The sequence below is a fragment of the Rhinatrema bivittatum genome, chromosome 4 (genome assembly GCF_901001135.1).
Source record: "Rhinatrema bivittatum chromosome 4, aRhiBiv1.1, whole genome shotgun sequence".
In the NCBI taxonomy this organism is placed as follows: Eukaryota; Metazoa; Chordata; class Amphibia; order Gymnophiona; family Rhinatrematidae; genus Rhinatrema; species Rhinatrema bivittatum.
In genome coordinates this window covers 19,872,170-19,899,536 of record NC_042618.1, presented here as the reverse complement: position 1 = coordinate 19,899,536, position 27,367 = coordinate 19,872,170, and the positions used below count along the sequence as shown (strand labels likewise).

The 27,367-nt window shown below is 46.0% G+C and overlaps 1 protein-coding gene across 4 annotated transcripts in view; it reads left to right on the top strand.

The window, feature by feature from the left end:
• Window positions 1–27,367, top strand: part of CCDC88C (coiled-coil domain containing 88C) — a 569,522-nt gene that overhangs the window by 301,382 nt on the left and 240,773 nt on the right. For 3 of the 4 annotated variants that reach the window (XR_003856192.1, XM_029597797.1, XM_029597799.1), the window contains exon 13: window positions 14,306–14,490. Coding sequence is in view for 3 of the 4 variants with exons in the window: in XM_029597797.1 (XP_029453657.1) it covers window positions 14,306–14,490 (185 nt within the window). In the remaining variant the exon portion in view is untranslated. The remainder of the gene's footprint in view (window positions 1–14,305; window positions 14,491–27,367) is intronic. The other variant, XM_029597798.1, reaches the window with a different exon arrangement.

Here is a 27,367-nt window from a genome sequence, read left to right as displayed (position 1 = left end):
TTCCTTAGGGTTTCTTGTCAATTACGAGAAATCTTGCTTAGTCCCATCTCAAAACTTATCTTTCATTGGAGCAGACTTGGACACCTTACAAGCAAAGGCTTACCTTCCTCCTCAAAGAGCTCAAACCCTGATATCCCTAGCTCGCCAGCTCCGGTGTCAGGACACTGCCACAGCTCGCCAATTCCTAGTTCTCCTAGGACACATGGCATCCTCGGTTCAAGTCACTCCCATGGCCCGACTAGCCATGAGAGTTACACAATGGACTCTGCGACACCAATGGATTCAAGCTCTTCAGCCGCTGTCCTCCATTGTCACAGTTACACAAGCGCTACGCCTATCGTTAATCTGGTGGACGAATCAAGTCAACCTCCTTCAGGGCTTACCCTTTCTCCTACCAGATCCACAAGTAATCCTAACCACCGACGCTTCCCACATCGGTTGGGGGGCCCATGTGGACGAGTTGCAAACTCAGGGTCTCTGGTCTCGAGAAGAAGCCGAACACCAGATACATTTCTTGGAGCTGCGAACAATCCGCTACGCGCTCAGAACTTTCCAAGCTTGCCTATCGAATCAGATAGTCTTGATCCAGACAGACAACCAGGTGGCCATGTGGTACATAAACAAGCAGGGAGGCACAGGCTCCTTCCTTCTGTGTCAGGAAGCTGCGCAGATTTGGGCAGAAGCCCTCTCCCGCTCCATGTACCTCAGGGCCACCTACCTCCCGGGTGTAGACAATGTATTGGCAGACCAGCTGAGCCGTGTCTTCCAACCACACGAGTGGTCTCTCAATCCTCTAGTAGCGACCTCTCTATTCCACAAGTGGGGATACCCACACATAGACCTCTTTGCGTCCCCTCAGAACCACAAAGTGGACAATTATTGCTCTCTCATTCGGAGCCAGCACTCGCGGCCAAGGGATGCCTTCTCCCTCAAGTGGACAACCGGTCTGCTCTACGCATTCCCTCCACTTCCTCTTCTGTCCAGGACTCTCGTGAAGCTACGCCAGGACAGGGGAACCATGATCCTGGTAGCACCGCACTGGCCACGCCAAGTGTGGTTTCCCATACTCCAAGATCTCTCCATACGCAGACACATTCCCCTGGGAAAGGATCCGCATCTACTCACTCAAAACGACGGATGCCTTCTCCATCCCAACCTCCAAGCCTTGTCCCTGACGGCATGGATGTTGAAAGGCTAGTTCTCCAGCCTTTTAACCTTTCGGATTCGGTTTCTCGTGTCCTGATAGCTTCACGAAAGCCCTCCACTAGAAGATCCTATTCATACAAATGGAAAAGGTATACATCATGGTGCACTTCTCAGTCCCTTGATCCCCTTTCCTGTCCAACCTCTGACTTCTTGGACTATTTATGGCATCTCTCAGAATCAGGTCTTAAAACCTCTTCTATCAGGATGCATGTCAGTGCGGTAGCCGCCTTCCACAAGGGTATCGGGGGTGTCCCTATCTCAGTACAACCCCTGGTAACACGCTTTCTCAAAGGCTTGCTCCATCTGAAGCCATCCTTACGTCCTCCGGCCCCATCTTGGGACCTTAATCTGGTTCTTGGTCGTCTAATGAAACCACCCTTCGAACCTCTTCACTCCTGTGACTTAAGATATCTCACATGGAAGGTGTTATTCCTTTTGGCTATCACTTCAGCTCGCAGAGTTAGTGAATTACAGGCCCTAGTTACCTATCCGCCTTACACTAAGCTCCTGCAGGACCGGGCGGTACTCCGCACTCACCCTAAATTTTTACCTAAGGTAGTTTCGGAGTTTCATATTAATCAATCCATCATACTACCTATCTTTTTTCCCAGGCCCCACTCCAACTCCGGGGAACAGACTCTGCATACCTTAGACTGTAAACGGGCTCTAGCTTTTTATCTAGACCGTACAGTTTCTCATAGAAAGAGCACTCAATTATTTGTCTCTTTCCATCCTAACAAGTTAGGACAACCTGTGGGTAAGCAGGCTCTTTCCTCCTGGTTGGCGGACTGCATTTCCTTTTGCTATCAGCAAGCTGGCATTCCTTTCCAAGACCGTGTCAAGGCACACTCTGTGAGGGCCATGGCGACTTCAGTAGCACACCTTCAATCGGTGCCGCTTCCTGACATCTGTAAAGCTGCAACCTGGAGTTCTCTCCATACCTTTGCAGCCCACTATTGTTTGGACAAAGCTGGAAGACAGGACTCCATCTTCGGCCAATCTGTCTTGCGTAACCTTTTTCCAACATGATGTACCAACACCCTTCCACCTTCCCGGTAGGGTGCGGATGCCCTTTCCCAAATTACACCCCAGTTGTTGTGCCCGTTGCACGCCGTTGGGTGCCTTTGGTGCAAGTCAGGACATCCTCAGCTCGGTACTCACCCATTTGTGAGGACAACCATCCTGCTTGTCCTGTGAGAAAGCAAATGTTGCTTACCTGATGTAACAGGTGTTCTCACAGGACAGCAGGATGTTAGTCCTCACGAAACCCGCCCGCCACCCCACGGTGTTGGGTTCGTTTCTTTTATTTTTTAGGCACTGCCTGTAGCTTTGAAAATCAGACTGAAGGGAGACCCCTGCTGGCTGCAGGGTCAGTGCTGTGCTGGGCATGCCCAGTAGGGGCCATTCAAAGTTCTGTTAAACTTTGACAGAAGTTTTCCGTGGTGGGTTCCATCCTCGGTCACCCATTTGTGAGGACTAACATCCTGCTGTCCTGTGAGAACACCTGTTACATCAGGTAAGCAACATTTGCTATTTCAGAATCCACAAATATTCCCTTTCCTTTCAGTCCCGTAATTGTTTTTTGAGTTGATGCAGCTGCTGGTTTCTTCAAAAAGGCATTTTTACCCGTCACAAAATGCCTTTTTGAAGAAACCAGCAGCCGCATCAACTCAAAAAAACAATTACGGGATTGAAACGAAAAGAGAATATTTGTGGATTCTGAAATATACTGATTCCAGCCCCTGAAGCAGCAGCTTTGCGAAACATGGTACCGTGTTGGGCATGAATTCATTTCTATGATTAAGGGAAGTAGTGCACTTTTTAAAAATGTTTGTGTGTGAAATGCTTTAAAAAAAATCCTCAAAAAAATTGGACCTGTGATTAAAACCGTACCCCTGTGAGCTATCGATGGAGCACAATTAATGCTCTAAAAGATATCAACAGTTGGGGTTTATATGATGGTCCCATAGAAAAATATTCACTTATGTGTTATTTTTGATGAATACATGTTCATTGTAGTTTATTCTCTCATATCATCTACTAAGGCTTTTTCTACACTATTACTGGTATCAGTAGCATGGGATCTACTTAGTGTTTTGTACTTGTCAGATACTTATATCCTGGATTGGCCACTGTTGGAAACAGGATGCTTGGCTTGATGGACCCTTGGTCTCGCCCAATATGGCAATTTCTTATGTTCTCATTTCAGGCACTTTAGCAAATTTTAATGATGTGCTAATGATAAATTTCCTAGCGTGTAGACAGATGGACTGAGGACCAGTGGGTTATGCTCTCCTGCCAGCAGATGGAGACGGAACAAGCTGACGTCACAGTATATATACTCCAATGACCCCAGCCTGCCAGTATTCTCCATCTCCAGCAGATGGTGCACATGCATCTCCCTAAGGCAGAGCTTTCCAAAGTGTGTGTCGCGACACTTTGGTGTGTCGCCTGAGGTGTGCCGGTGTGTCGCGCAAGCCCGGTGCACGTGACACACCGGCAAGTGGGAGCCAATGCAGCCGCCGGTGGACCTCATCCCACTGGCGGCTGAGCAGTAAAGAATCGCTGTGCTGTGTGCCGCGGACACCAGCAGGAAGATCGGCATGGCCGTGGTGGAGCTCACCTCACCACGGCCCGAAGAAGAAAAAGGTCACGTCGAAACGTGCAGGTGCTCCGCCTCCTTCCTGCCCATGCGGCCCCGGAAGAAAAATGTTGCTGGAGCCACATGGGCAGAAAGGGGGAGGAGCGTCAGCCGCGTGCAGAAGAGGAGCAGCAGCGTTGTTGCAGCGGGGAGAGAAGAGGAGGCGGCCCGGTAGCAGGGTCCCCACCGCGGATCAGCCCGAGAAGATCAGGGCCGCTGCAGAGCCCATCCTGCAGCGACCCGTGAAGAGGAAGCCCAGAGGTAAGAGAGAGGCTGAGGGCCCGTAGAGTGCGTGTGTGAGGTGAGTTGAGCGATTGTGTGCGTGTGTGAGGTGAGTTGAGCGATTGTGTGCGTGTGTGAGGTGGAGTTGAGCGATTGTGGTGCCGTCTGTGAGGTGAGTGAGAGATTGTGTGTGTGTGTGTGTGAAGTGATGGTGAGTTGAGTGAGAGATTGTGTGTGTGTTGGGGTGGTGTGAGGTGAGTTGGAGAGGATTGTGTGTGTGTGTGGTGAGGTGAGTTTGAGGAGATTGTGTGCGTGTGTGAGGTGAGTTGAGAGATTGTGTGGTGGGGGAGTGAGGACCTGAAAGTTTGCAGAGACAGCATGTGAGAGAGGCCGTGTGTGTTGGTGTGCGACAGCATGTGACAGTGAGAGCCTTGTGTGTATGAATGATTTGTATGAGAGAGAGCATGTGACAGTGAGAGCCTGTGCTTGAGCAAGACAACATGTGGGTGTGAGAGAGAGCCTGGGTGTGTGAGAGTCAGACAGCATGTGCAAGAGAGAGAGACTGTATGAATGATTGTATGAGAGAGAGCCTGTGAGTGTGTGAGAGAGAGAGAAAGCATGTGAGAATGAGAACCTGACTGAATGTTTGAGGGAAGAAGATAGATGGAGAGAAAAGAAATAGAAAAAAAGACAATATGAAAAGAATTGGCAAAAAAATAAGAAAGGGGAGGTGGAACAAAAAGCCTGTGACCACCGATTAGAAAACTAAGATCAGACAGCAAAGGTAAAAAAAAAGAAATAAATTACTTTTTACTGATTGGCACATGTAATCTTTGGTAATGTGCAAGAGTAGCACTTTCTCTATGCTGATTTCACAATGTACGAGATCAACATGGAGGAAGTGGAAACCCACGGGGCCTGCACAGAGGAGGCAGCAGAATGGGCTTCAGTGCCAATAGCAGCAATCAGCGCCTCCCCAGTAGCCATGCGGCAGCAGTGACAGTGGCAGCAGAGGAATGAGAGAGGCTCCGAGGTTGCTGGCAAAAGAAAGAGAGGGGGTTTGCCTTTAGTGTGTGCCTGCCTGAGGGTGTGTCTGTGTATGAGAATGTATGGGTGTCTTCCTGGGGTTTGTATGTGTGAGAATAGGTGCCGGCCTGTGTGTGGTGTATGTGTGTGTGAGAATGAATTGGTGCCTGCCTGGGGGTCTGTGTGTGTGTGAGAATGAATGTGTGCATGCCTGAGGGAGTGGTGTGAAATTGAATTGGAAGCCTGCCTGGGGGTCAGTTTCAGTGTGTGAGAATGACTGGGAGCTTGCCTGGGTGTGTGTGTTTGTGTGTATGTGAGGGAGCCAGACAGAGTATGTATGAGAAAATCCAGGGGAGTAAGAGTTTGTGTGGGGGTGTGTGTGTGGAGGGAGAGAGAGTGTCTTAGAGCTTGAGAGTGTGTCAGTGTCTGTGAGAGCGAGAGGTTATGGTGGGTATAAGAGCATGAATGTGTATGTATGTGACAGTATATGTGTGAGAGAGAGGATAACCTCCTAATCCTTGACAATATCAGGGTGACTGGAAATCAAGAGCTCCCACGTATGGACAGCAGGGGCTTTTTAAAATCCTTATTAGTTTTAATTATTGGGTGTTGTTTGATATGTGCTGTTTTGAAATATTTTATTGGTGTTTAGGAAATTGTAAAAAATGTATATGATTTTAATGAATAGAAATTCTATTTATCAGTAGTTTTAAAATATTCTTTTATTAGTATGGTTTACTATTATAACTGATGCTTTATGTTTCTTGATTTTATTTGTTTTATGAGGAATGGTGGTTCTGTTTTTCCATTATTAATACACAGAGTCTGGCTTCTTGGGGTTTCCATTTCAGGTTTTGTCTAATTTGTGCTCCTTTATTTTGTATTCTGTATTTGGTGAGGGTCTGTCTCTGCTCTGTGTGTGTGAGACCATGATGAGAAATTCACTAGCATAGGGATCTATAGCAATCGGGTTTGTTTTGTTTCCTCAGTAGGTGGTGTATTGGTATTCTAGGACCCAGTATAATATTTACCCTTGCTTTTTCACAGGTAGGGTTATTGTTGTTTGAGTCCTTGGTGTTATTACTGTTATGTTATGATGGGATTGCAGTATAGATTTTGAGTGTCTTTTTTTTTTTGCGAGGTTTTATTTTCGTTCACAATGTGCCTGGCAGTGGAAGGTGTTTGTGCTGCTGTTACTGTGAGGTGACACCAGAATTTGAAAATATCTTTTAGTATGATGAGCTGTAAGGGAAACATTCAAGCTCCATTGTTTGGGGGAATTTCAGTGGATGCACAGAGTTACAGAACTGGAGGTGCAGGATTTATATTGACATTCTGTCCCTTCCTATAAATTCCAGACTTCACTCTCATAGCCATATAGAATTAGTTGAATGAGGCTATCAAATAATTTTATAGTGTGAAACTGGCCAGCTTTTTAAAATTACACAGAAGACCCTTTGGACTTTCTTATTAACACCAAATATTCAAAAGCTGTGCTCATCCCATCAAGCTCATATATCTCATTAAAGAGGTAAATTGAATAACACAATAACTTTGTTTTATTATTGTTACTCATAAATTAGAACAATAACATTAATCTTGGAATATTATATATTTTTAATATAAATGAAAGATTTTCACAAGATATGTTGTGTCGTGAAACTTTTTATTATGTATATATTTAAGGAAACATACATAAATTGTCGAAATACATTTTGTTCGTTTAACCTTTAACCTCTGGTTTGCTAGTAGACTGAATTACTGTGTCCCGAAATTATGTTTGTCTAAAAAGTGTGTCACCAACATGAAAAGTTTGGAAAGCTCTGCCCTAAGGGGATTGCTTCGGGTTTTTTGGAAGGAGAGATTTGACTTAAGGAAAAGAAAGCCCTGCTCTCTTTGGTACCTCCCTCAGGTACCTTTTGGTACCTGAGGGAGGTACCAAAAGGTACCTCCCTCAGTTGAGAATTCTTGAGGTGATTTCTGTGGTCCCTCAAAGATGTGCTTTAGTCCGGTAGCTGGGTTTCCCACCGTGGACTTAGCTGCTCATTCAGCTGAAAGGCAGCAGGTGCAGGTATTTGAGCGCGGTGGTGATGGCAGATTGCTTCGCCCCTCACAGCCAGAAACCATCTCTTTACTTTGCCAGTAAGCGCTGAGCTCAGGTAAATTTAAAAAAAAAAAAAAAAGACAGTTTTACCTTTGGATACAGAGACAGCTAGAGAGGTTTTTAGGACTTCCTCCGCTTTGGGCTCGGCGCGCCATCCCAACGTTCGTTCCCGCCTCCATTGGGGTTGGGGAACTGGGCAGCCTGGAGGCTTGAGCAGTTCCGGTGGGCTAGGCCCCACAGTTGGGCTTTCTGCTTGCCTGCCATGTGGTTGGCGGCGGTGGCAACGTTTTCACTCACTCCTGTGTGTGTTTTGCTGCCCTCTGCAGGCTGTCTGTGTGCGCAGTGTGTCGGCTCTGTGCATGTTATGCGCTTGTTTTTTTGGGTGTGCCTTTTGTGTCCAATTATTGACTTGTTTGTTTTAAATGCTTTAGCTTGGCACACAAGTTATGCATGTGCCTTGCCTCGCTTACTTCTCCAGCACTTAATTTTTGTATGCAAAAATTTTTGAGCGCAAACCATTCCGACGCATGTTTAATGCTGCGATGGTGCTGGTAAACAAGAAGCCAGACCTGTCTTCTAACATATGTCAACTTTGTTCAGACGCTCAGGGAGAATTGCCATCCTCTGATTTTAAGCTGGGCTCCTCCCATTCTGATGATGGGTTGGTTATGGCTTTGGCTGGAGGGATGCCAGACCTTGGTTCTGCCTTGATTGGCTCTTCCACAGGAGAGGGCAGTTCTGTGGGCCCTGCTCCAGTTCCTTCTGGGCTGGGTCTGGATCTGGCTGCTTTTTCTTGGGAGGAATTTTTTTAAGGTTAACAATCTTTTCTGCAGGCCTCTGCTTCACCCAATCCTGTCAGGTTGGATCCTCAGCCAGTGGCTCCTCCCTCCAGTCCTTATGCTAAAGCACAGGAGCTAGTCTCGGCTCCCTGCAGGTATTCCTGACAGGAAGCCGGATGGTACTGATGATGAGGCAGATCCTGATTTCCTAGAAGATGGGGAAATTCCTCTGGTCCTGGAATCGTATAGAACCATGTTATGGTTCTTTCATAGAGATGAACTGCCGATCCTGATTTCCCAGACTTTGAAAACAGCTGGGTGTTCCTGGTCTGGTTCAGATGCCATGTCTGAGCCAAAGAAGAATCACATTTTGGTTTCCTTGTGTAAAGCCTCTTGTTTTTTTCCCTGTGATTGATGCCATTCAGGAATTGATTGAGCTTGAATGGGATGCCCCAGAGGCAAATTTTAAAGAGGGTTGGACTTTGGAAGGCCTGGATCCAGCTGTGAGAGAGTGTTTGTGTTTTCCCAATATGGATGCACTAGTATGTGCTTCTCTATGCGGACGACTATCCCTGTGGAGGGAGGAGCGGCCTTGAAAGATGTACATGATAGGAGGATTGAAGTTATCCTTAAGCAAGCCTGTGAGGCAGTGGCAACAAGTTTACAGATTGTGCCACTAGGGTGCAACAGGAAGCAATCTTGTCTGCTTCTCTTTCAGGAGGTGGATGATTCTGGAGGGAATTCCAGAGCAGTTATGGAATTTGCTGCTGCTTTTTTTTTTTTTTAGCAGATGCAGGCTGTGATTTGGTCCATACCTCAGCCAGAGGAGTGGCTTTGGTAATAGCAGCCAGGCATCAACTCTGGTTGTGAAATTAGTCAGCTGACGCAGTCTCCAAAGCTAATCTTACAAAGATGCCCTTTAAAGGCTTGCTCTTGTTTGGGAGAGGGTTGGAGAAACTGGCCAGTAAGTGGGGCAAATCTCTGATTCCTTGGTTGCTGGAGGATAAGAAGCAATTGCAGCATCCCTTTGGCATGAGGAGTCATCCTGGGTTCCAAGCAATTCCTTCCCTACAGACGGTCGACCTTTCAGAGGACTCTGAGATGAAAGGACTGAGACCTACCAAAAGGCAAACAGCCCAAGAGAGGAGCGGGCTCGGGTGGTGGATCTTCCCATTGAAGGATTGTGACCCACCTTTGGGAACAAGATAGAGAAAGAGAGGTGTCCCCCTATATCAGAGGTGGGTTGAGATCACATTAGACCAGTGTGTCCTGCAGGTGAAGGATATGCGTTGGAATTTCGCAGTATTCCTCGGGATGTGTTCATGGGGTCCCCTTGCCACTCCCTGCAGAAGAAGCAGGCAGTGGAGTTTACGCTTCAAAGGCTCCTCAGGCTGAAGGCTGTCAAGGTCTGGGCCAAGGAAGTCTTTCTTTTGCCAGAGGAAGTACTATCCTCCGCCTCCTCGCTCCTGTCAAAACCATCAGGACTCCCGTGGACATCCCAGGCAGCAGAGAGCCCCCAAACCCCAGCCAGCTCCTCAATCAACTCCAGGGATGGGGTTTTTACTGGCCTATAGCAAGCATAAGCCAGTTGGCCATACCCAGGACAATGGACCCTCCAGTTGGGGGCAGGCTGCAGTTCTTTGTGAACCATTGGCTCAGTGTAACCTCAGACCAGTGGAATTTGTCCATCGTCCACCAAGGATGCCAATTAAATCTATTGGGTGTCCTTCCAGATTGCCCTCCGTGCCTTTCTTGGGGGCTGGTAATGCATCAGGAGGTACTACAAGCAGAGCTCTCCTCCCTCTTCATAGCCAGAGTGGTCGAGCCCATACCACCAGGGCAAAGAGGGCGGGAATTCTACTCTAGGTACTTCCTAACTCCAGAGAGAACGGGAGGACTCTGTCCATCCTAGATCTAAGGGCCTTGAACAAGTTTCTAAAAAGAAAAAAGTTCAAGATGGTTTTCCTGGGTACTTTGATCCCCCTTTTGTAAAAAGGGGACTGGCTATGCTCCCGTGACCTAAAGGACGCATGCATTCATATAGAGATCTTTCCCGCTCACAGGCAGTATCTCCGATTTGTCGTGGGAACACAGCACTTCCAGTACCAGATGTTGCCATTCGAGCTCATGTTCTCCCCATGGATCTTCATAAAATGCCTGACCATGGTGGCGGTGCACCTCCGCAGACTGAGTGTGCATGTCTTCCCGTATCTGGAGCACATCTCCAGCAGGGGCCGTCTGGTCCATGTGCTTGACCATTCGGGTGTTAGAGTCTCTAGGGTTCATTCTAGCTACCCAAAGTCCCATCTCAGCCCATCACCTCAATTGGACTTCATAGGAGCCCTGCTAGACACGGCTCAGGCCAAGGCCTAACTGCCTTGCCAGAGGGCTGTCGCTATAGCATTCATTGTGGCAGAGATTCAACAGAACCAGCAGGTGTCAGCCTGGCACATGTTGAGGCTATTGGGCCATATGGCCACAACCATCCATGTTACTCCCTTGGCACGTTTACAATTGCGCAGAGCCCAATGCACCCTGAGGTCATGGTAACGCCAGGCCAATCAGAGCCTCCAGGATTACATCCGAGTCACCCAGTCTCTCCGGGACTCATTGTCATGGGTGGTGGGCACTTTCCAATCTGGAACAGGGGATCTCGTTTCAGTCTCCCCACTCAAATTGTCCTAACCACGGATGCATCTACCCTGGGGTGGGGAACTCATGTACATGGGCTTGGTATCCAGGGTCTTTGGTCTGCTCAGGAACATTCTTGTCAAATCAACTTCCTGGAGCTCCAGGCAATCAGGTACGCACTATGGGCTTTCAGAGATTGGCTTTCCAACAAATTGTTCTGATCCAGACCAACAACCAAGTAGCCATGTGATATGTCAACAAACAGGGAGGCACAGGATCGAACCTCCTGTGTCAGGAAGCGAGCTAGATCTGGTTGTTGGCCCCCGTCTCACAGGATGGTGCTCAGGGCCATGTACTTGGCTGGGACGGAGAACATGGTGGCTGACAAGCTGAGTCAAGCCTTCAGACCCCAAGAGTGGTCCTGGACCAGGGGGTAATGAATCAGATGTTCCTCCTCTGGGAGAGCCTAGACTTAGATCTCTTCGCATCCCCCTGCAACAGGTCAGACGGCAAACCAGCCTCAGACACCCTGGCCCATCATTGGGGCAAGGGTCTTCTGTATGCGTATCCTCTGATTCCCTTAGTGGCGAGGACAGAGGAACTATGATCCTCATAGCTCTTCAGTGGCCGAGAGAGGTCTGGTTCCGCTCCTGAAGGAATTGTCCATCCAGAAACTGATCAGTCTGGGGACTTTCCCAGATCTCATCACAAAAGATCAAGGCAGAGTGCAGCATCCCAACTTCCAGGCCCTGTCCCTCACAGCCTGAATGTTGAGAGTTTAACCCTGCAGCTGTTCGATCTTTCTGAGGATGTCTCGGGTCCTGAACTCCTCCTCATCTCCTCTAGACATGCACCCATACCCTGTCCCTCCACTCTCCAGCCTCCTAACTTTCTCTCTAACACAAGAAACCTGGGTGTTATACTTGACAACCAACTAACCTTCAAACCATATATCAAATCTATCCTTAGCAGCTGCTACTTCAAACTACAATCCCTTAAACTCAAACCCCTCCTCTACTTCCATGATTTCCGCACAGTACTTCAATCCTTAATTTTTTCAAAAATTGATTATTGCAACGCACTCCTACTTGGACTCCCTGCTACCCACATCAGACCTCTCCAACTCCTTCAAAACGCTACTGCACGCATCCTCACCAATGTCAATAAGAAAGATCACATTACTCCCACCCTCATTAATCTCCATTGGCTTCCCATCCACTCACGAATTATATACAAGACCCTTACCCTCATCCACAAAAGTATTATTAACGAACATTACAACTGGCTAAACCCACCTTTTCTACCTCGTATCTCCACAAGACCCACCCGCTCCTCTCTTCGTGGAACCCTTATTCCCCCCTCCATAAAATCCACAAGACTCATCTCCACCACCAATAAGGCCCTTTCCCTCGCAGGCCCATCCCTGTGGAACTCCATGCCTCCTGACCTACGCACCGAAACCTCCACACTCACCTTCAAAAAGAAACTCAAAACCTGGCTCTTCCTCCAAGCATACCCCCAATCATCACCATCACCTACTAGCACTCAAACCCAACCTCCCTCTCATATCAACACCCCCACTACAGGACCCCCACCCACCCTCTCGAAGGAACTACAAACCCCACACTTAACCTCCTGCACATAATAAATTGCCACCTAGCAGAACCGCACACATCTTCTCACTTCTTTCACTGTTGGCCATGCGCTTAGACAAATTTTGTATATAGCCTATGTACATATCATTTCCCCATTGATTCCCTGTACATATTTTTTCCTCATGTATCTGTTCTCACCCCCCCCTACCCCCCTCCTTTGTCGCAATCACCCCCACCCCTCCCTCCCTTAGTTATCAAGTTATTTACTCTGTTACTATTGTTTGTTACACACTGTTCCTTGTAAAGGCTTTGCCTATATATTTTTTGGTTTGTAAGTTATCTGTAAACCGGCACGATGTGCAAACGGCTGTCGGTATATAAAATTAAATAAATAAATAAATAAATAAATAGAAAGCCTTCTCCTGGAAAGTCCTATGGACTGAAGTGGAGGAGGTTTTCCCTGTGGTGTGAGCAGAAGGCACTAGATCTGTTCTCCTGCCCCACACAAAAACTGTTTGATTACCTTCTACACCTTTCGGAGGCTGGCTTAAAAACCAACTCCGTCAGAGTTCATCTTAGTGCAGTTGGCGCATACTACCATGGTGTAGATGTTACGCCCATCTCTGTACAGCCTATAGTTGTACGTTTCATGAGTGGCCTGCTTCAAATGAAGCCTCTCCTGAGGCCTCCTGCTGTGCCTTGGGACTTCAACATGGTGTTAGCTCAGCTGATGAAAGCTTTTTTTGAGCTGCTGCTCACCTGTGACCTGAAATACCTGACCTTGTAGATCATATTTTTGGTGGTGGTCAGTTCAGCGTGCAGGGTCAGTGAGCACCAGGCCTTAAAGACTTATCCACCTTATACTAAGTTTTATAATGCCAGGGTGGTCTTGCATATGCACCCTAAGTTCCTGCCTAAGGTGGTGACGGATTTCCATCTTAACCTAGTTGTCTTGCCAATTTTCTTTCCCAGACCCCATTTGCAGCAAGGCGAACGGGCACTGCACATTTTGGACTGCAAGCAAGCCTTAGCCTTCTGTCTGGAGCAGTTACAAGCCCATAGACAGTCCACCCAACTTTTTGTTTCTTATGATATGAATAGGTTGGGCGTTGCTATTGCCAAACAGATGATATCCAATTGGCTAGCAGATTGCATCTCCTTCTGTTATACCCAGGCGGGACTGCATCATCTTGAGGGTCTTGTCAAGGCTTATTCAGTCAGAGCCATGGCAGCGTCGGTAGCGTCTGAGCAGTTCTCATGGAGAAGATCTGCAAGGCTGCGATGTAGAGTTCTCTCCACCAGTTCACATCACATTACTGTCTAGTTAGGGATGGCCGATGCAACAGTAGGTTCGGCCAGTCTGTCCTCCAGAGCCTGTTTGAGGGGTAAAACCCAACTCTCTCAATCTAGGGCCCATTTGTGTTCAGGCTGTTTCCCCCATCTGTAACCAACAGTACCATTGTTGTGCCTGTTGGCACCTGGTTAGATGTCTGTTGTTCCCCTTTTGTGTTGGGGAGCAGCCTGTAGCTAGGGATTCACCCATGTGTGAAGATTGCTATCTTGCTTGTCCTTGAAGAAAACAGAGTTGCTTACCTGTAACAGGTGATCTCTGAGGACAGCAGGATGTTAGTCCTCACAAAACCCACCTGCCACCGAGTGGAGTTGTTTTTTTTTTTTTTTAAATTGTAATTCTATGTTACAAGATTGAAGAGAGACCCCCGTGTGGACATGTGCTTGGCATGCTTATTATGCCTAGTTAGTTTCTAGAAACTCTGACATAAGTTTTCCACAAAGGGCTCCATCTGATGATGTCACACATGTGTGTGAAGGCTTACATCCTGCTGTCCTCTGAGAACATTTGTTACAGGTAAGCAATTCTGCTTTATTATATTGGATGTTTAGATATTGCCGCTACCTGTTTTTTTACTGGGTTTAATAGGTTTTACTTTTAATTGTTAAAACAAGGCTATTTTTTAGACCTTTGCTGTAATTTGTTTGCTGTAATTTGTTTACTGTTGTGTGCCAATTGAAGTCAATTTCTTGTGCTTTGAAAAGATATTAATATTTTTTATGTCTAATTCTCTGACTGGCTTCATCCCAGCAGCCAGGAAGTCATTCGTGTTTGAGCTGAATGAGTCTGCCTCCAGCCGTATTCTGAAACTGGAAAAGGACAATCAAGGACTACAGAACACTATTCAGGAACTTAGGGATGCCTCCCTGATCATGGAAGAAAGCAACCTGAAGCTGCTGGAGATGGAAAAGGAAAATCAACAGCTCAGCAAAAAGGTGCACAACAGCTGCTCAGTTTACCTAGCTGAGTTCAGCTTGTTGGCAGACAGCAAGCTATGCTCAGTTGCATGCTGGTGCTATCCAAAAGAGCTTTGGCAAAATTTATTCATTGTTTATATACTGTTTATCAGTAAATCTAAACAGTGTACAAATCTAAAACATTTATAATATTAGTCACAAAGAGACAATAACAATCATAATGCTATACAAATATAGCACAAAATATAAATTTTGATAGACTGCTGCATTCTTCCTTCAGCATATAAAACATCGATGTTAAACAGGCAATATTTACCCCTCAAATGTTCTTGAAATATTTCATTAAAAATACAAGTTTTCAATGCTTTTTTAAATGCTTTATAATCACCCAAAAGGCGCATATTTTCTGGTAATGTATTCCAAATCAGTGGACCGGCAATTGATATAGCCCTAACACAAGTAGCATTTAAACAAGCATCTTTTACTGAAGGTGCTGTTTAAAAAAAAAAAAAAATTGGCTGCACATAATTCTGCTGTACCATTGCCCCCAACCCAATCTTTACACTCCCATTAACATATCTATGACTAGGCATAGGATTTTGAACTTAATCCTAGCCTCTGCAGGTAGCCTGAGAAGATGACAAAGTACAGGCATGATATGATCATATTTTCCAATTCCACATAACACCCTAGCTACCAAATTTTGGAGTAGTTGTAAAGGCTTAATCTCATTCTTTGGCATACCCAACAATAGCGAGTTACAATAATCCACTTTAAAGTCATTCTTTATAAAACTAATCTAAAATCATTACGTTCCAAATAGGGTTTCAAATTGTGCAGTAGCCATAATCTAAAATACCTTGTTTTTACTAGATTCAAAATATGTTCCCTCATCAATAGTCCAGAATCAATCCAAACTCCCAAATCATGCACTCCCTCGGATAACTTGACATCAGCACCATCACATTGAAAAGTTAGACATTCCCCCATCCTCAATTTTTTATTTTAGATCAGTATTTCAGTTTTATTCAAATTTAAAGATAATTAAAACTGGTTGAATTAGAATTGTTTATCTGAAGATAGTTTCAATTAGTCTAAAGATTCCTCCAATGATCCTTTATCGGAAACTAAAATTGAATGACATCTGCAAATAGCTTAAACTCTACTCCTAGTTCTTGCAAAACATTACACAGTGGAGCAATATAGATATTAAACAGTGTGGCAGACAGGGCCAAACCCTCTGGCACACCTCTAGAGCTCTCTATCCATCTTGATGATGTATCAGCAAAAATTACTTGAACGTCTCTGTGAAAGAAAAGATGAAACCATTTCATAACTACACCAGCTATACCAAATTTACAGGCCGATACAGTACAGAGCGCTCCGGTGGAGCGCACTGTTAACCCGCGTTTGGACATTCGTTTTCAAAGTGCTAGCTTTACCCCTTATTCTGTAAGGGATAATAGCGCGTCCAACCCCCCTGAAACTAATAGTGCCTGCAACATGCAAATGCATGTTGATGGCCCTATTAGTTATTCCCATGCAATTCAGTAAGTAAAATGTGCAGCCAAGCCGCACGTTTTACTTTCAGAAATTAGCGCCTCCCAAAGGTAGGCGTTAATTTCTGCCGGCACCGGGAAAGTGCACAGAAAAGCAGTAAAAACTGCTTTTCTGTACACCCTCAGGCTTAATATCATGGCGATATTAAGTCGGAGGTCCCAAAAGTTAAAAATAATTAAAAATAAAAAAAAATAAAAAATTTAAAATCTGCTTGCGGGTTGAAAACTGGACGCTCAGTTTTGCCGGCGTCCGGTTTCCGATCCCGTGGCTGTCAGCGGATTTGAGAACCGATGCCGGCAAAATTGAGCGTCGGCTGTCACTCGCTGACAGCCGCCGCTCCTGTCAAAAAAGAGGTGCTAGGGACGCGCTAGTGTCCCTAGCGCCTCTTTTTACCGCGGGCCCTCATTTGCATGCGGCCAGATACTAAATCGCGCGCACAGGACTTTTACTGTATCGGTCCGATAGTCACTACAGCATCAATTCATGGTCAGTACAGCAATAATTTATAAATTAGTAGTGCTACCTCATAGTTTTATGTAATGTGTAAAGCTTGTATCCCAGTAAATGTGGTCAGACCATTTACTTTGGAGGTGACTGTATAGATGTTTCTCACAGGACAAGCAGGATGTTAGTCCTCACATATGGTTGACATCATCAGGATGGAGCCCAATCATGAAAACTTCTGTCAAAGTTTCCAGAACTTTGACTGGGCCCTACTGGGGGCCCCGCGGTGTTGGTTCGTAATATTTTGTTTTATTTTTTTCGGCACTGCCTGTAGCTATCAAATAAGACTGAAGGGGGACCCCTGCTGGCTGCAGGGTTAGTGCCATGCTGGGCATGCCCAGTAGGGGCCAGTCAAAGTTTTGGAAACTTTGACAGAAGTTTTCCGTGATTGGGCTCCATCCTGATGATGTCACCCATATGTGAGGACTAACATCCTGCTGTCCTGTGAGAACACCTGTTACAGGTAAGCAACACTTGCTTTCTCACAGGACAAGCAGGATGGTTGTCCTCACAAATGGGTGACATCGAGGATGGAGCCCACCATGGAAAACTTCTGTCAAAGTTTAAGAGAACTTTGACTGGCCCCTACTGGGCATGCCCAGCACGGCACTGACCCTGCAGCCAGCAGGGGTCTCCCTTCAGTCTTCTTTTTTCCGCGCAGCAGTTGCCACGCGGCGAAAGGAGCTCTTCTTACCACGTTCCTGACAGGAATTCGGTTTTTTCTTTCCAAAGAAAATTTGCCCCTCAGGGGTCTCCCTTCGACAAATTTTTTTCAACTTCGCGGACTCCGGTAAGTTTTTTGCCGATTTTCATCGACTTCCATCGATTTTGGCCCTCGAGGCCTGTTGGCAATTACCGAGCCCGCGGCTAAATTTTGGCCCAAGGCCATGGCGACGGGGTTCCGTCGATGTCCGGATTGCACCCGGACTATGTCAATCACAGACCCCCATAGGGTTTGTGTTTAGGTAGTGAGCATGATGTCCTGACTTGCACCAAATGTGCCTTAATGACACCCAAAGGTTGCAAAGCCAGGATGGAGAAGATGGGGCTCCTCTTCCATGCTCCCACCCCAACGCCATCGATAGCATCGTCGTCATCGGAACCGGCACCGTCGAAGTTGCACCATCACCGTCAACCCTCCGGTGACCGTCCACCATCGCTGACTTCTCGGCCGTCGACTCCTGTCCCCTCCCCGGATGGGCGAGGAGATCGGAAAGACAAACATCGCCATCGACGGCACAAGTCTCGGCCCGTCGAGGATCCAGAGCCATCGACCTCCGCACAGGCCGAGCCACCGACTAAAAAGCCTCGGTCAGACCTGGCACCGTCCACGTCTCGTTCGCAGGCACCGAGGAAACCCTCACCCTCTCGGGGTGTGGGAGCCGTGATCCCACAGGTTATGGTGGTCCCTCCGGCTCAGCCTCAGCCTCCCTCTCCAGTCGAGCCGGGTATCGTTACCCCTGGTCTCCGGGCAGAACTGGACCGGCTGGTCCAGGAGGCCATCGAGAAAGCGATGCAGAAGTTCCAACCTCCACCGGCACCGATTCCGGCACCGCCTCCGGCACCGACTCCGCCACCGAGGAGGGAACCAACCACCGAGCCTCTGGTGGAAGCTCTAGCACCGCTACTGCGCCGCATGGAGGCACTTATGACGGCCCTTCCATCGGTGATTCCAGTAGCACCGACAACACCACCGTCTCCGACAGGATTCTCATCGGCAGGAGAAACACCGTTCCTGATTCCCCCTTCCGGGGTGGTCCCATCGGTGCCTTCTCGTATCTCTCCACCGATTTATCCTTCGGCTCCATCGATTCCAAGACCGGCACCGATTCCATCGGCAGCGCCGAAGCCCTCGATGCCATTCCCAGTTCCGCCTGCAGCACCGATGCCATCAAGATTTCACTCGATGCCATCGGATCCTCAACCAGGTCCTTCAGGGCTTCAAGCCCCACATGATCCCTACGATACCTGGGATGATGATACATCTTCTGACACAGATTTACCTTCACCACCATCTCCTACAGAGAGTAGAAAACGATCTCCTCCTGAGGATCTCTTTTATTAATTTTGTGAAGGAGATGTCGGAAATTGTACCCTTTCAGCTACAATCTGAAACCGATGACAGACACCAGATGATGGAACTGCTCCAATTTCTGGATGCTCCTAAAATCATCGCTTCCATCCCGATTCACCAGGTGTTTCTGGATCTTTTAAAGAAAAACTGGGAATCTCCTTCATCTGTTTCACCAGTTAACAAGAAAGCTGACTCCACATATCTTGTCCAGTCAGCACCAGGATTTCAGAAGCCTCAACTGGATCATCGCTCTGTTGTGGTTGAGTCCGCGCAAAAGAAGGCCAAGCGTCTAAAGCCACACTCTTCCACTCCACCTACCAAGGACAACAAATTCCTGGATAGTGTGGGACGGAAAGTGTATCATGGAGCTATGTTGATTTCACGCATAGCTTCATATCAACTTTACATGACTCAATATAACAGAGCCATCCTTAAACAGATGCAAGACTACGCTGACACCTTGCCGGAACAATACCAACCACAGCTTCAAGCCCTTCTTCACAAAGGATTTGAGGCAGGGAAGCATGAAATTAGAACGGCCTATGACATCTTCGATGCTTCCACAAAAATTTCAGCCACAGCCATCTCGGCCAGACGTTGGGCTTGGTTAAAGTCATCCAACCTTCGCCCAAAGGTCCAGGATCGTCTAGCTGATTTACCCTGCTTAGGGGACAATTTGTTTGGAGAACAAATTCAGCAAATTGTAGCTGAATTAAAAGATCACCACGAGACGTTGAAACAACTCTCATCCATTCCATCTGAGGTGTCCTCCAAACAACCACCTAAGAAGGACTCTAAAAAGTCGTTCTTTCGGCCACGTCGTTACTATCCTCCATCGGCTAGGCCTCGACCTGCACGGTCCTCCAACAGAGCTCAGCCACGCCAGCCTCGGAAGCAAAGACCTACTGTAGCCCCACCTCCTGGGCCTGCGGCGGGCCTTTGACTTCCCTGTAGGGAGCACATGCCAGATCCCTCTTCCAGACATCCCTGTAGGGGGTCGACTGTACCACTTTTTACAACGCTGGATACAGATCACCTCAGATCAGTGGGTGCTAGCAATTATCGCACAGGGTTACCACCTCAACTTCATGACTCTTCCGGCAGACTCCCCGCCTCTTCAAGCATGGAGTCTAACCAGCCATTTGACTCAATTACAACAGGAAGTATCCCTTCTTCTGCAATCAAATGCTATAGAACCCGTCCCTCCCTCTCAACGAGGGAAGGGATTCTACTCCAGGTACTTCCTAATACCAAAGAAATCAGGGGGGCTACGTCCTATTTTGGACCTTCGAGCCCTCAACAAGTACCTTCAAAAGGAAAAGTTCAAGATGGTAACCCTGGGCTCGCTTCTCCCTCTGCTGCAAAGAGGGGATTGGCTGTGCTCTCTCGACCTCAAAGACGCTTATACCCACATTGCGATAACACAATCCCATCGCAAGTATCTTCGTTTTCTGGTGGGCCGAAACCATTATCAATACCGGGTACTACCTTTCGGTCTGGCGTCTGCTCCACGAGTCTTTACCAAATGTCTCGTCGTGGTAGCAGCATTCCTCAGGAAGGAAGGTGTCCACGTCTACCCCTACCTGGACGATTGGCTAATCAGGGCCTCCACCCCTCAGATTGCTCAATCCTCCCTAAAATTGACAATTCACACACTCCTTTCCTTAGGGTTTCTTGTCAATTACGAGAAATCTTGCTTAGTCCCATCTCAAACCTTATCCTTCATTGGGGCAGACTTGGACACCTTACAGGCAAAGGCCTACCTTCCGCTTCAAAGGGTCCAAACTCTCATGTCCCTAGCTCGCCAGCTCCAGTCTCAAAACACTGCCACGGCTCGCCAATTCCTCATTCTCCTAGGACACATGGCATCCTCGGTTCAAGTCACTCCCATGACCCGACTAGCCATGAGAGTTACCCAATGGACTCTGCGACATCAATGGATTCAAGCTCTTCAGCCCCTGTCCTCCATTGTCACAATTACACAAGCGCTACGCCTATCTTTAACCTGGTGGACGACTCAAGTCAACCTCCTTCAGGGCTTACCTTTTCTTCCACCAGATCCCCAAATAATCCTAACTACCGATGCTTCCCACATCGGTTGGGGAGCCCATGTGGACGATCTCCAAACTCAAGGACTCTGGTCTCGAGAGGAAGCCGAACACCAGATAAATTTCTTGGAACTGCGAGCAAGCCGCTACGCACTCAGAACTTTCCAAGCTCACCTATCGAATCAGATAATCTTGATCCAAACGGACAACCAGGTGGCCATGTGGTACATAAACAAGCAGGGAGGCACAGGCTCCTTCCTTCTGTGTCAGGAAGCTGCGCAGATTTGGGCGGAAGCTCTCTCCCACTCTATGTACCTCAAGGCCACCTACCTGCCGGGAGTAGACAATGTATTGGCAGACCAACTGAGCCGCGTCTTCCAACCACACGAGTGGTCACTCAATCCCTTGGTAGCGACCTCTCTATTTCACAAGTGGGGTTATCCTTCAATAGACCTCTTTGCGTCCCCTCAGAACCACAAAGTGGACAATTACTGCTCTCTCATTCGGAGCCAACACTCTCGGCCCAGGGATGCCTTCTCCCTCAAGTGGACAACCGGTCTGCTTTATGCATTCCCTCCACTTCCTCTTCTGTCGAGGACTCTCGTGAAGCTACGCCAGGACGGAGGAACCATGATCCTGATAGCACCTTACTGGCCACGCCAAGTATGGTTCCCCATACTCCAGGATCTCTCCATCCGCAGGCACATTCCCTTGGGAAAGGACCCGCATCTCCTCACTCAAAACGACGGATGCCTCCTCCATCCCACCCTCCAAGCCTTGTCCCTGACGGCATGGATGTTGAAAGGTTAGTCCTTCAACCTTTTAACCTTTCGGATTCCGTTTCTCGTGTCCTGATAGCTTCACGAAAGCCCTCCACCAGAAGGTCCTATTCATACAAATGGAAAAGGTACACATCATGGTGCACTTCTCAGTCCCTTGATCCCCTTTCCTGTCCAATCTCTAAATTCTTGGACTATTTATGGCATCTATCGGAATCAGGTCTTAAAACCTCTTCTATAAGGATGCATGTCAGTGCGGTAGCCGCTTTCCATAAAGGTATCGAGGGTGTCCCTATTTCAGTACAACCCCTGGTAACATGCTTTCTTAAGGGCTTGCTCCATCTGAAGCCACCCTTACGTCCTCCAGCCCCATCTTGGGACCTTAATCTGGTTCTTGGTCGTCTAATGAAACCACCTTTCGAACCTCTGTACTCCTGTGACTTAAAATATCTCACATGGAAGGTGTTATTCCTTTTGGCTGTTACTTCAGCTCGCAGGGTTAGTGAATTGCAGGCCCTAGTTACCTATCCGCCTTACACTAAACTCTTGCAGGACCGGGCGGTACTCCGCACTCACCCTAAATTTTTACCTAAGGTAGTTTCGGAGTTTCATGTTAATCAATCCATCATACTACCTATCTTCTTTCCCAGGCCCCACTCCAACTCCAGGGAACAGACTCTGCATACCCTAGACTGTAAACGGGCTCTAGCTTTTTATCTAGACCGTACAGCTTCTCACAGAAAGAGCACTCAATTATTCGTCTCTTTCCATCCTAACAAGTTAGGACAACCTGTGGGTAAGCAGGCTCTTTCCTCATGGTTGGCGGACTGCATTTCTTTTTGCTATCAGCAAGCTGGCATTCCTTTTCAAGACCGTGTTAAAGCACACTCTGTGAGGGCCATGGCGACTTCGGTAGCACACCTTCGATCGGTGCCGCTTCCTGACATCTGCAGAGCTGCAACCTGGAGTTCCCTCCATACCTTTGCAGCCCACTATTGTTTGGACAAAGCTGGAAGGCAGGATTCCATCTTCGGCCAATCTGTCTTGCGTAACCTTTTTCCAACGTGATGTACCAACACCCTTCCACCTGCCCGGTAGGGTGCGGATGTCCTTTCCCAAATTCTACCCCAGTTGTTGTGCCTTTTGCACGCCGTTGGGTGCCTTTGGTGCAAGTCAGGACATCCTCAGCTCGGTACTCACCCATTTGTGAGGACAACCATCCTGCTTGTCCTGTGAGAAAGCAAATGTTGCTTACCTGATGTAACAGGTGTTCTCACAGGACAGCAGGATGTTAGTCCTCACGAAACCCGCCCGCCACCCCGCGGGTGTTGTGTTCGTTTTATTTTATTTTTTAGGCACTGCCTGTAGCTTTGAAAATCAGACTGAAGGGAGACCCCTGCTGGCTGCAGGGTCAGTGCCGTGCTGGGCATGCCCAGTAGGGGCCAGTCAAAGTTCTCTTAAACTTTGACAGAAGTTTTCCGTGGTGGGCTCCATCCTCGATGTCACCCATTTGTGAGGACTAACATCCTGCTGTCCTGTGAGAACACCTGTTACATCAGGTAAGCAACATTTGCTTTCTCTGTGGACAAGTGGGATAATGTCATCTGACACCAATACCAAAAAGGTCTCTCTGAGTTCAGAAAGATGGAGATCATCTTTTTGAGCATGTGCAGACCTTCCTGTGAGTCTCCTCAGTCTTTTTTTTTCTACTCATGCAAGCAGATGTAGATTTTACGCTCTCATTTAGCTGCTATTAAAATTTTTCACTCACTTCTTTTTTTTCTTTTTCTTTCCAATTTTTCTTTTCTGCATGTCTCCCAAAACAAACAGATTAGGTCACAAATTTGTATTTCAAAATTGTTTTGACCTAGCTTTTCTTCTTTTCAAGATGTATTTATTTATTTTGAACTTTTATATACCGACATTTGTGTAAAAAATAGAAATCACATCGGTTTACAATGAAACTGATTGTCGCATGAGAGCATTACATAGAACAGAGGTTACAAAAAACTGGGGTACAGGAGACTAAATATCAGAATTTACATACAACCTGATATATATATAAATTAATTTGTTACTTGGTTATGTTTTACGTAATTATCAGTGGGATAATAAGAGCAGGTGTGTAAAAATAAAGTTATAAGGAACAGAACATTGCACATTAAACTGAAGTCCAGATCGGACTGAGAAGATTATACTTGTGGAAAAATACTTAAGGGATGAGCTCAGAGAAATTTCCAATCTGGGTTGGATCAAGGGTGAGATGAAGAAAGAGGGAAGTAATTAAGGGCATAGACCTGTCTTTCGTGAAATGAGCGAGATGTCTGTGAAACCAGGCTTCAAGAGAGCTTTGTGCCTGAAAAATACCCTTTACAGACCAACATAACCAGTGTTTCAGAGGTCTTGGCCTTTCTCACAATGGGCCTAATTGTACAACTTGTGTCCACTTATCTCCAAGAGCTATAAGGTCAAGGAGCCATGTGCTTCAGGACTTTCTGGAATCACTTCAGACCTCTATCTTGGGGAAAAAGGAAAGCATTACCATCCAAGGGACCATCACTAAAATTTAAAAAGTCTTCTCTCGATCATGTGATGTGGTGAGCCGGAGAAGTCATACTTTCTCAAGCTTAAGGTGCCCTCCCATGTAAACAAGAAATCAATGGTTTATTTCCTTTTATTAATTTACAGAAGAACAAAATGCATGCTTTTCATTACTGTTGTCAGTATTTACATTTCACTAACTCAGACTCTCTCATATATGCAAATAACTAATGATATTGGTTCCCTGGATGCAGTGGATTTGACGGCTTTAATGGTTCTTTCCAAAGATTATTGCACTTAAATGCAAAACGAATTTCTGTATCACTGTACTATGAATCTTTACAATCAAATACTAAATACTCAATATATTTAATATTAGCAAGCATTAGGTCAAATGACTTATCTTGCCTGATAATAGAGGATGACTTATATGATTGTGATAAATTGATTTGCAGAGCAATGATGGGTGTAATGCTTTGGAAGTTCACATCAAAATTATGCATAGGATTATATTCTGGCCTGTTAAGGCTCATATAGCCATAGTAATACCATCAGATAAATATATCAAATATCTTCAACCAAAAGCATCCTTGCTGCATTGTTTATGGGAATGTGAGGCAGTACAATTATTCTGGAAATCTGTACAACATATTATTTCTACAAATGTTTCAATTTCTTTATGGGGACAGCAGCCTTTTGTTTAATTGGTCATATAGATCAGATGTCTACTATTAGTGTTTCAAAAAAGCTGATTTTAGAGAGAGATTACTAGGTCACTCTTCAACTGATCTTGGCTAATTGGTTATCTGCCTCGGGCCCTACATTGGCCAAGTTGTCTTCATCTATGTTGGACTTACTCTGTTAGAACGACAGTCAATACAACACACTCCTAAGAAAAAGCAATTGTCAAATCAATGTTTATGGGCTTCCTTTGTGAACTCCTTATCGACAGAATTGAAGAACAAACTCAAACTGAAGGTATCTGAGTGCTGATTGAAGTGATATACACAGACCCTAAACTTATCACCATTTCTACGCTGTTCCTTGTTATTAACAAGCTGACCCTTAATGATTTATTTTATTTACTTAGTGTTTTTGTTATACCGACATTCAAGACAAGTGTCACATCATGCCGGTTTACATTTAGCAAGTGAAAATACAATAAACTTTAACAGGTGCGCGGTTAGAAAATTGCAGTTACAATAAAACAGGGAGGTGCACAACTGGGAGCAGAAAAGAAAAAGGCAATAGGAATTTAACAGAGCAATTATTTACAATGTTGTAGAATTTTAGTTGTGATGGTAATTGTTAACAGTGTACTGGTGAAGTCTGCTAGTAAAATGTCAGTGAGATAAGGATCAGTTGGGGTTTGGAAAGGCTTTTTTAAAAAGCCATGTTTTGAGCTTTTTCCTGAACGTTGGTAGGCAGGGTTCCTGACGCAGGTCCGATGGGATGGAGTTCCATAGTGGTGGTCCTGCTGTTGAGAAAGCTCGGTCTCTGAAGGATTTGTGTTGAAAGTTTTTGGCGTGTGGAACATGAAGTGATTGTCTATATGACTCTCTGATGGGTCTGGCGGAGGTATGTTTTTTTGAAAGGGATTTGTAATGTTGAGTGGGGCATGGAGATGGATGACTTTGTATATGGTAGTAATGGATTTGTAAATGATTCGGTAGTGAATTGGCAGCCAATGTAGGTCTTTTAGGATTGGGAAAATGTGGTCAATTCTCCTTGAATTAGTCAGAATTCTGGCTGCGGTATTCTGCACCATCTATAAAGGTTTGGTATGAGATGCTGGGAGACCTAATAAGATAGTTACAATAATCTAATTTAGAGAATATTATTGCTTGCAGGACTGTTCTGAAGTCATGAGAGTGGAAGAGTGGTTTAATTCTTTTGAGGACATGTAATTTGTGGAAGCAATCTTTAGTTGTTTGGTTGATGAATGATTTTAGGTTGAGACAGTTATCAATGATAGCTCCCAGGTTTCTTACATGAGAAATTTGTAGGTTGGCTGATGGGATAGAGGTAAGGTTATTGTTTTCAGGAGATATAAGGAGTTCACTTTTTGAAGAATTGAGAATTAAATTTAGACTGGTGAGGTGGTAGTTGATCTCTAGCAGGCATTTTTCCCAGAATTCTAAGGTTTTATTAATGGATTCTTTTATGGGGATCACGATCTGTACATCGTCTACATATAAGAAATGTTTCAGGTTCAGTTTGGTTAGCAGCTGGCAGAGAGGGAGAAGGTAAATATTGAAGAGCGTGGGTGAGAGGGAGGAGCCCTGAGGAACCCCTAGAGAAGATGGATAGCTGTGAGATTCTTTGTTGTGTATTTTGACCTTGTATCCTCTGTTCCCGAGGAATGTCGTGAACCAGGCCAGTGCTGTGCCTGTAACGCCGATGCTCGCCAGTTGATTTAGGAGGATGGAGTGGTTGACTGTTTCGAATGCAGCCGAGAGGTCCAGGAGGATTAATAGATAGGCCTGGCCTTTGTCAAGGCCCGAGAGGAGGTAGTCTGTGAGAGAAAGGAGTAGTGTTTCTGTACTTAATGCTTTACGGAATCCGTATTGATTAGCAGACAGAATTTGGTGGTCTTCAATGTAGTTTGATAATTGTGTGTTAGCTAGTTTTTCCATCACTTTGGCTAAGAATGGGAGGTTGGCGATCGGACGGAAACTGTTGAGGAAATTGGGATTTAGGTTCGGTTTTTTTAGAAGTGGTTTGATGGAGGCCATTTTAAGGTCGTCTGGGTAGATTTCCTGGGATAAGGAACAATTTATAATATCAGCCAGTGTTTTAGAAATTGTATCAGGGATTAGCAGAAGCAGTTTGGTCGGGATTTGGTCAAAAGTGTGTGAAGATGGCTTCACACCCTTTTGAGAGTTTGGATCTCTGAAGTTGTAATGGGTTCGAAGTATTTATTTATTTATTTATTTAAATTCTTTTGATATACCGATGCTCGAGACCAAGTCTTATCGTACCGGTTTACAGTGAACTCGGGGTAAACCAATTAACACTGAAAGCGAAAGTTACATTACAACAGGGAAAGTCAAACAGGGCTGTTAGAAAAAAAGGATAGATTAACGATTTCTAACGATTTATTTGAAAGAGATGTCTTTGTTGGGTGGAGATATGTGTTGGAAGGTGAGTATGTATTAGGTATAAGCTGTGTAAGAAGGTTGGTGATTTTTTTGCTGAAGAAAAGGGCCAGCTCATCTGCTTTTAGTTGAGCTTGGTCGAATGGAATGTCTGGAGCATTGGTTTTTGTTAGATTGGAAACGTAGGCAAAAAGAGCTTTGGAGTCAAAGATAATAATATGGATCTTGTGAGCATAAAAGTCCCTTTTAGTTATCAAAGTACAACTCTTGTATAGGTGGAGGGTGCATTTG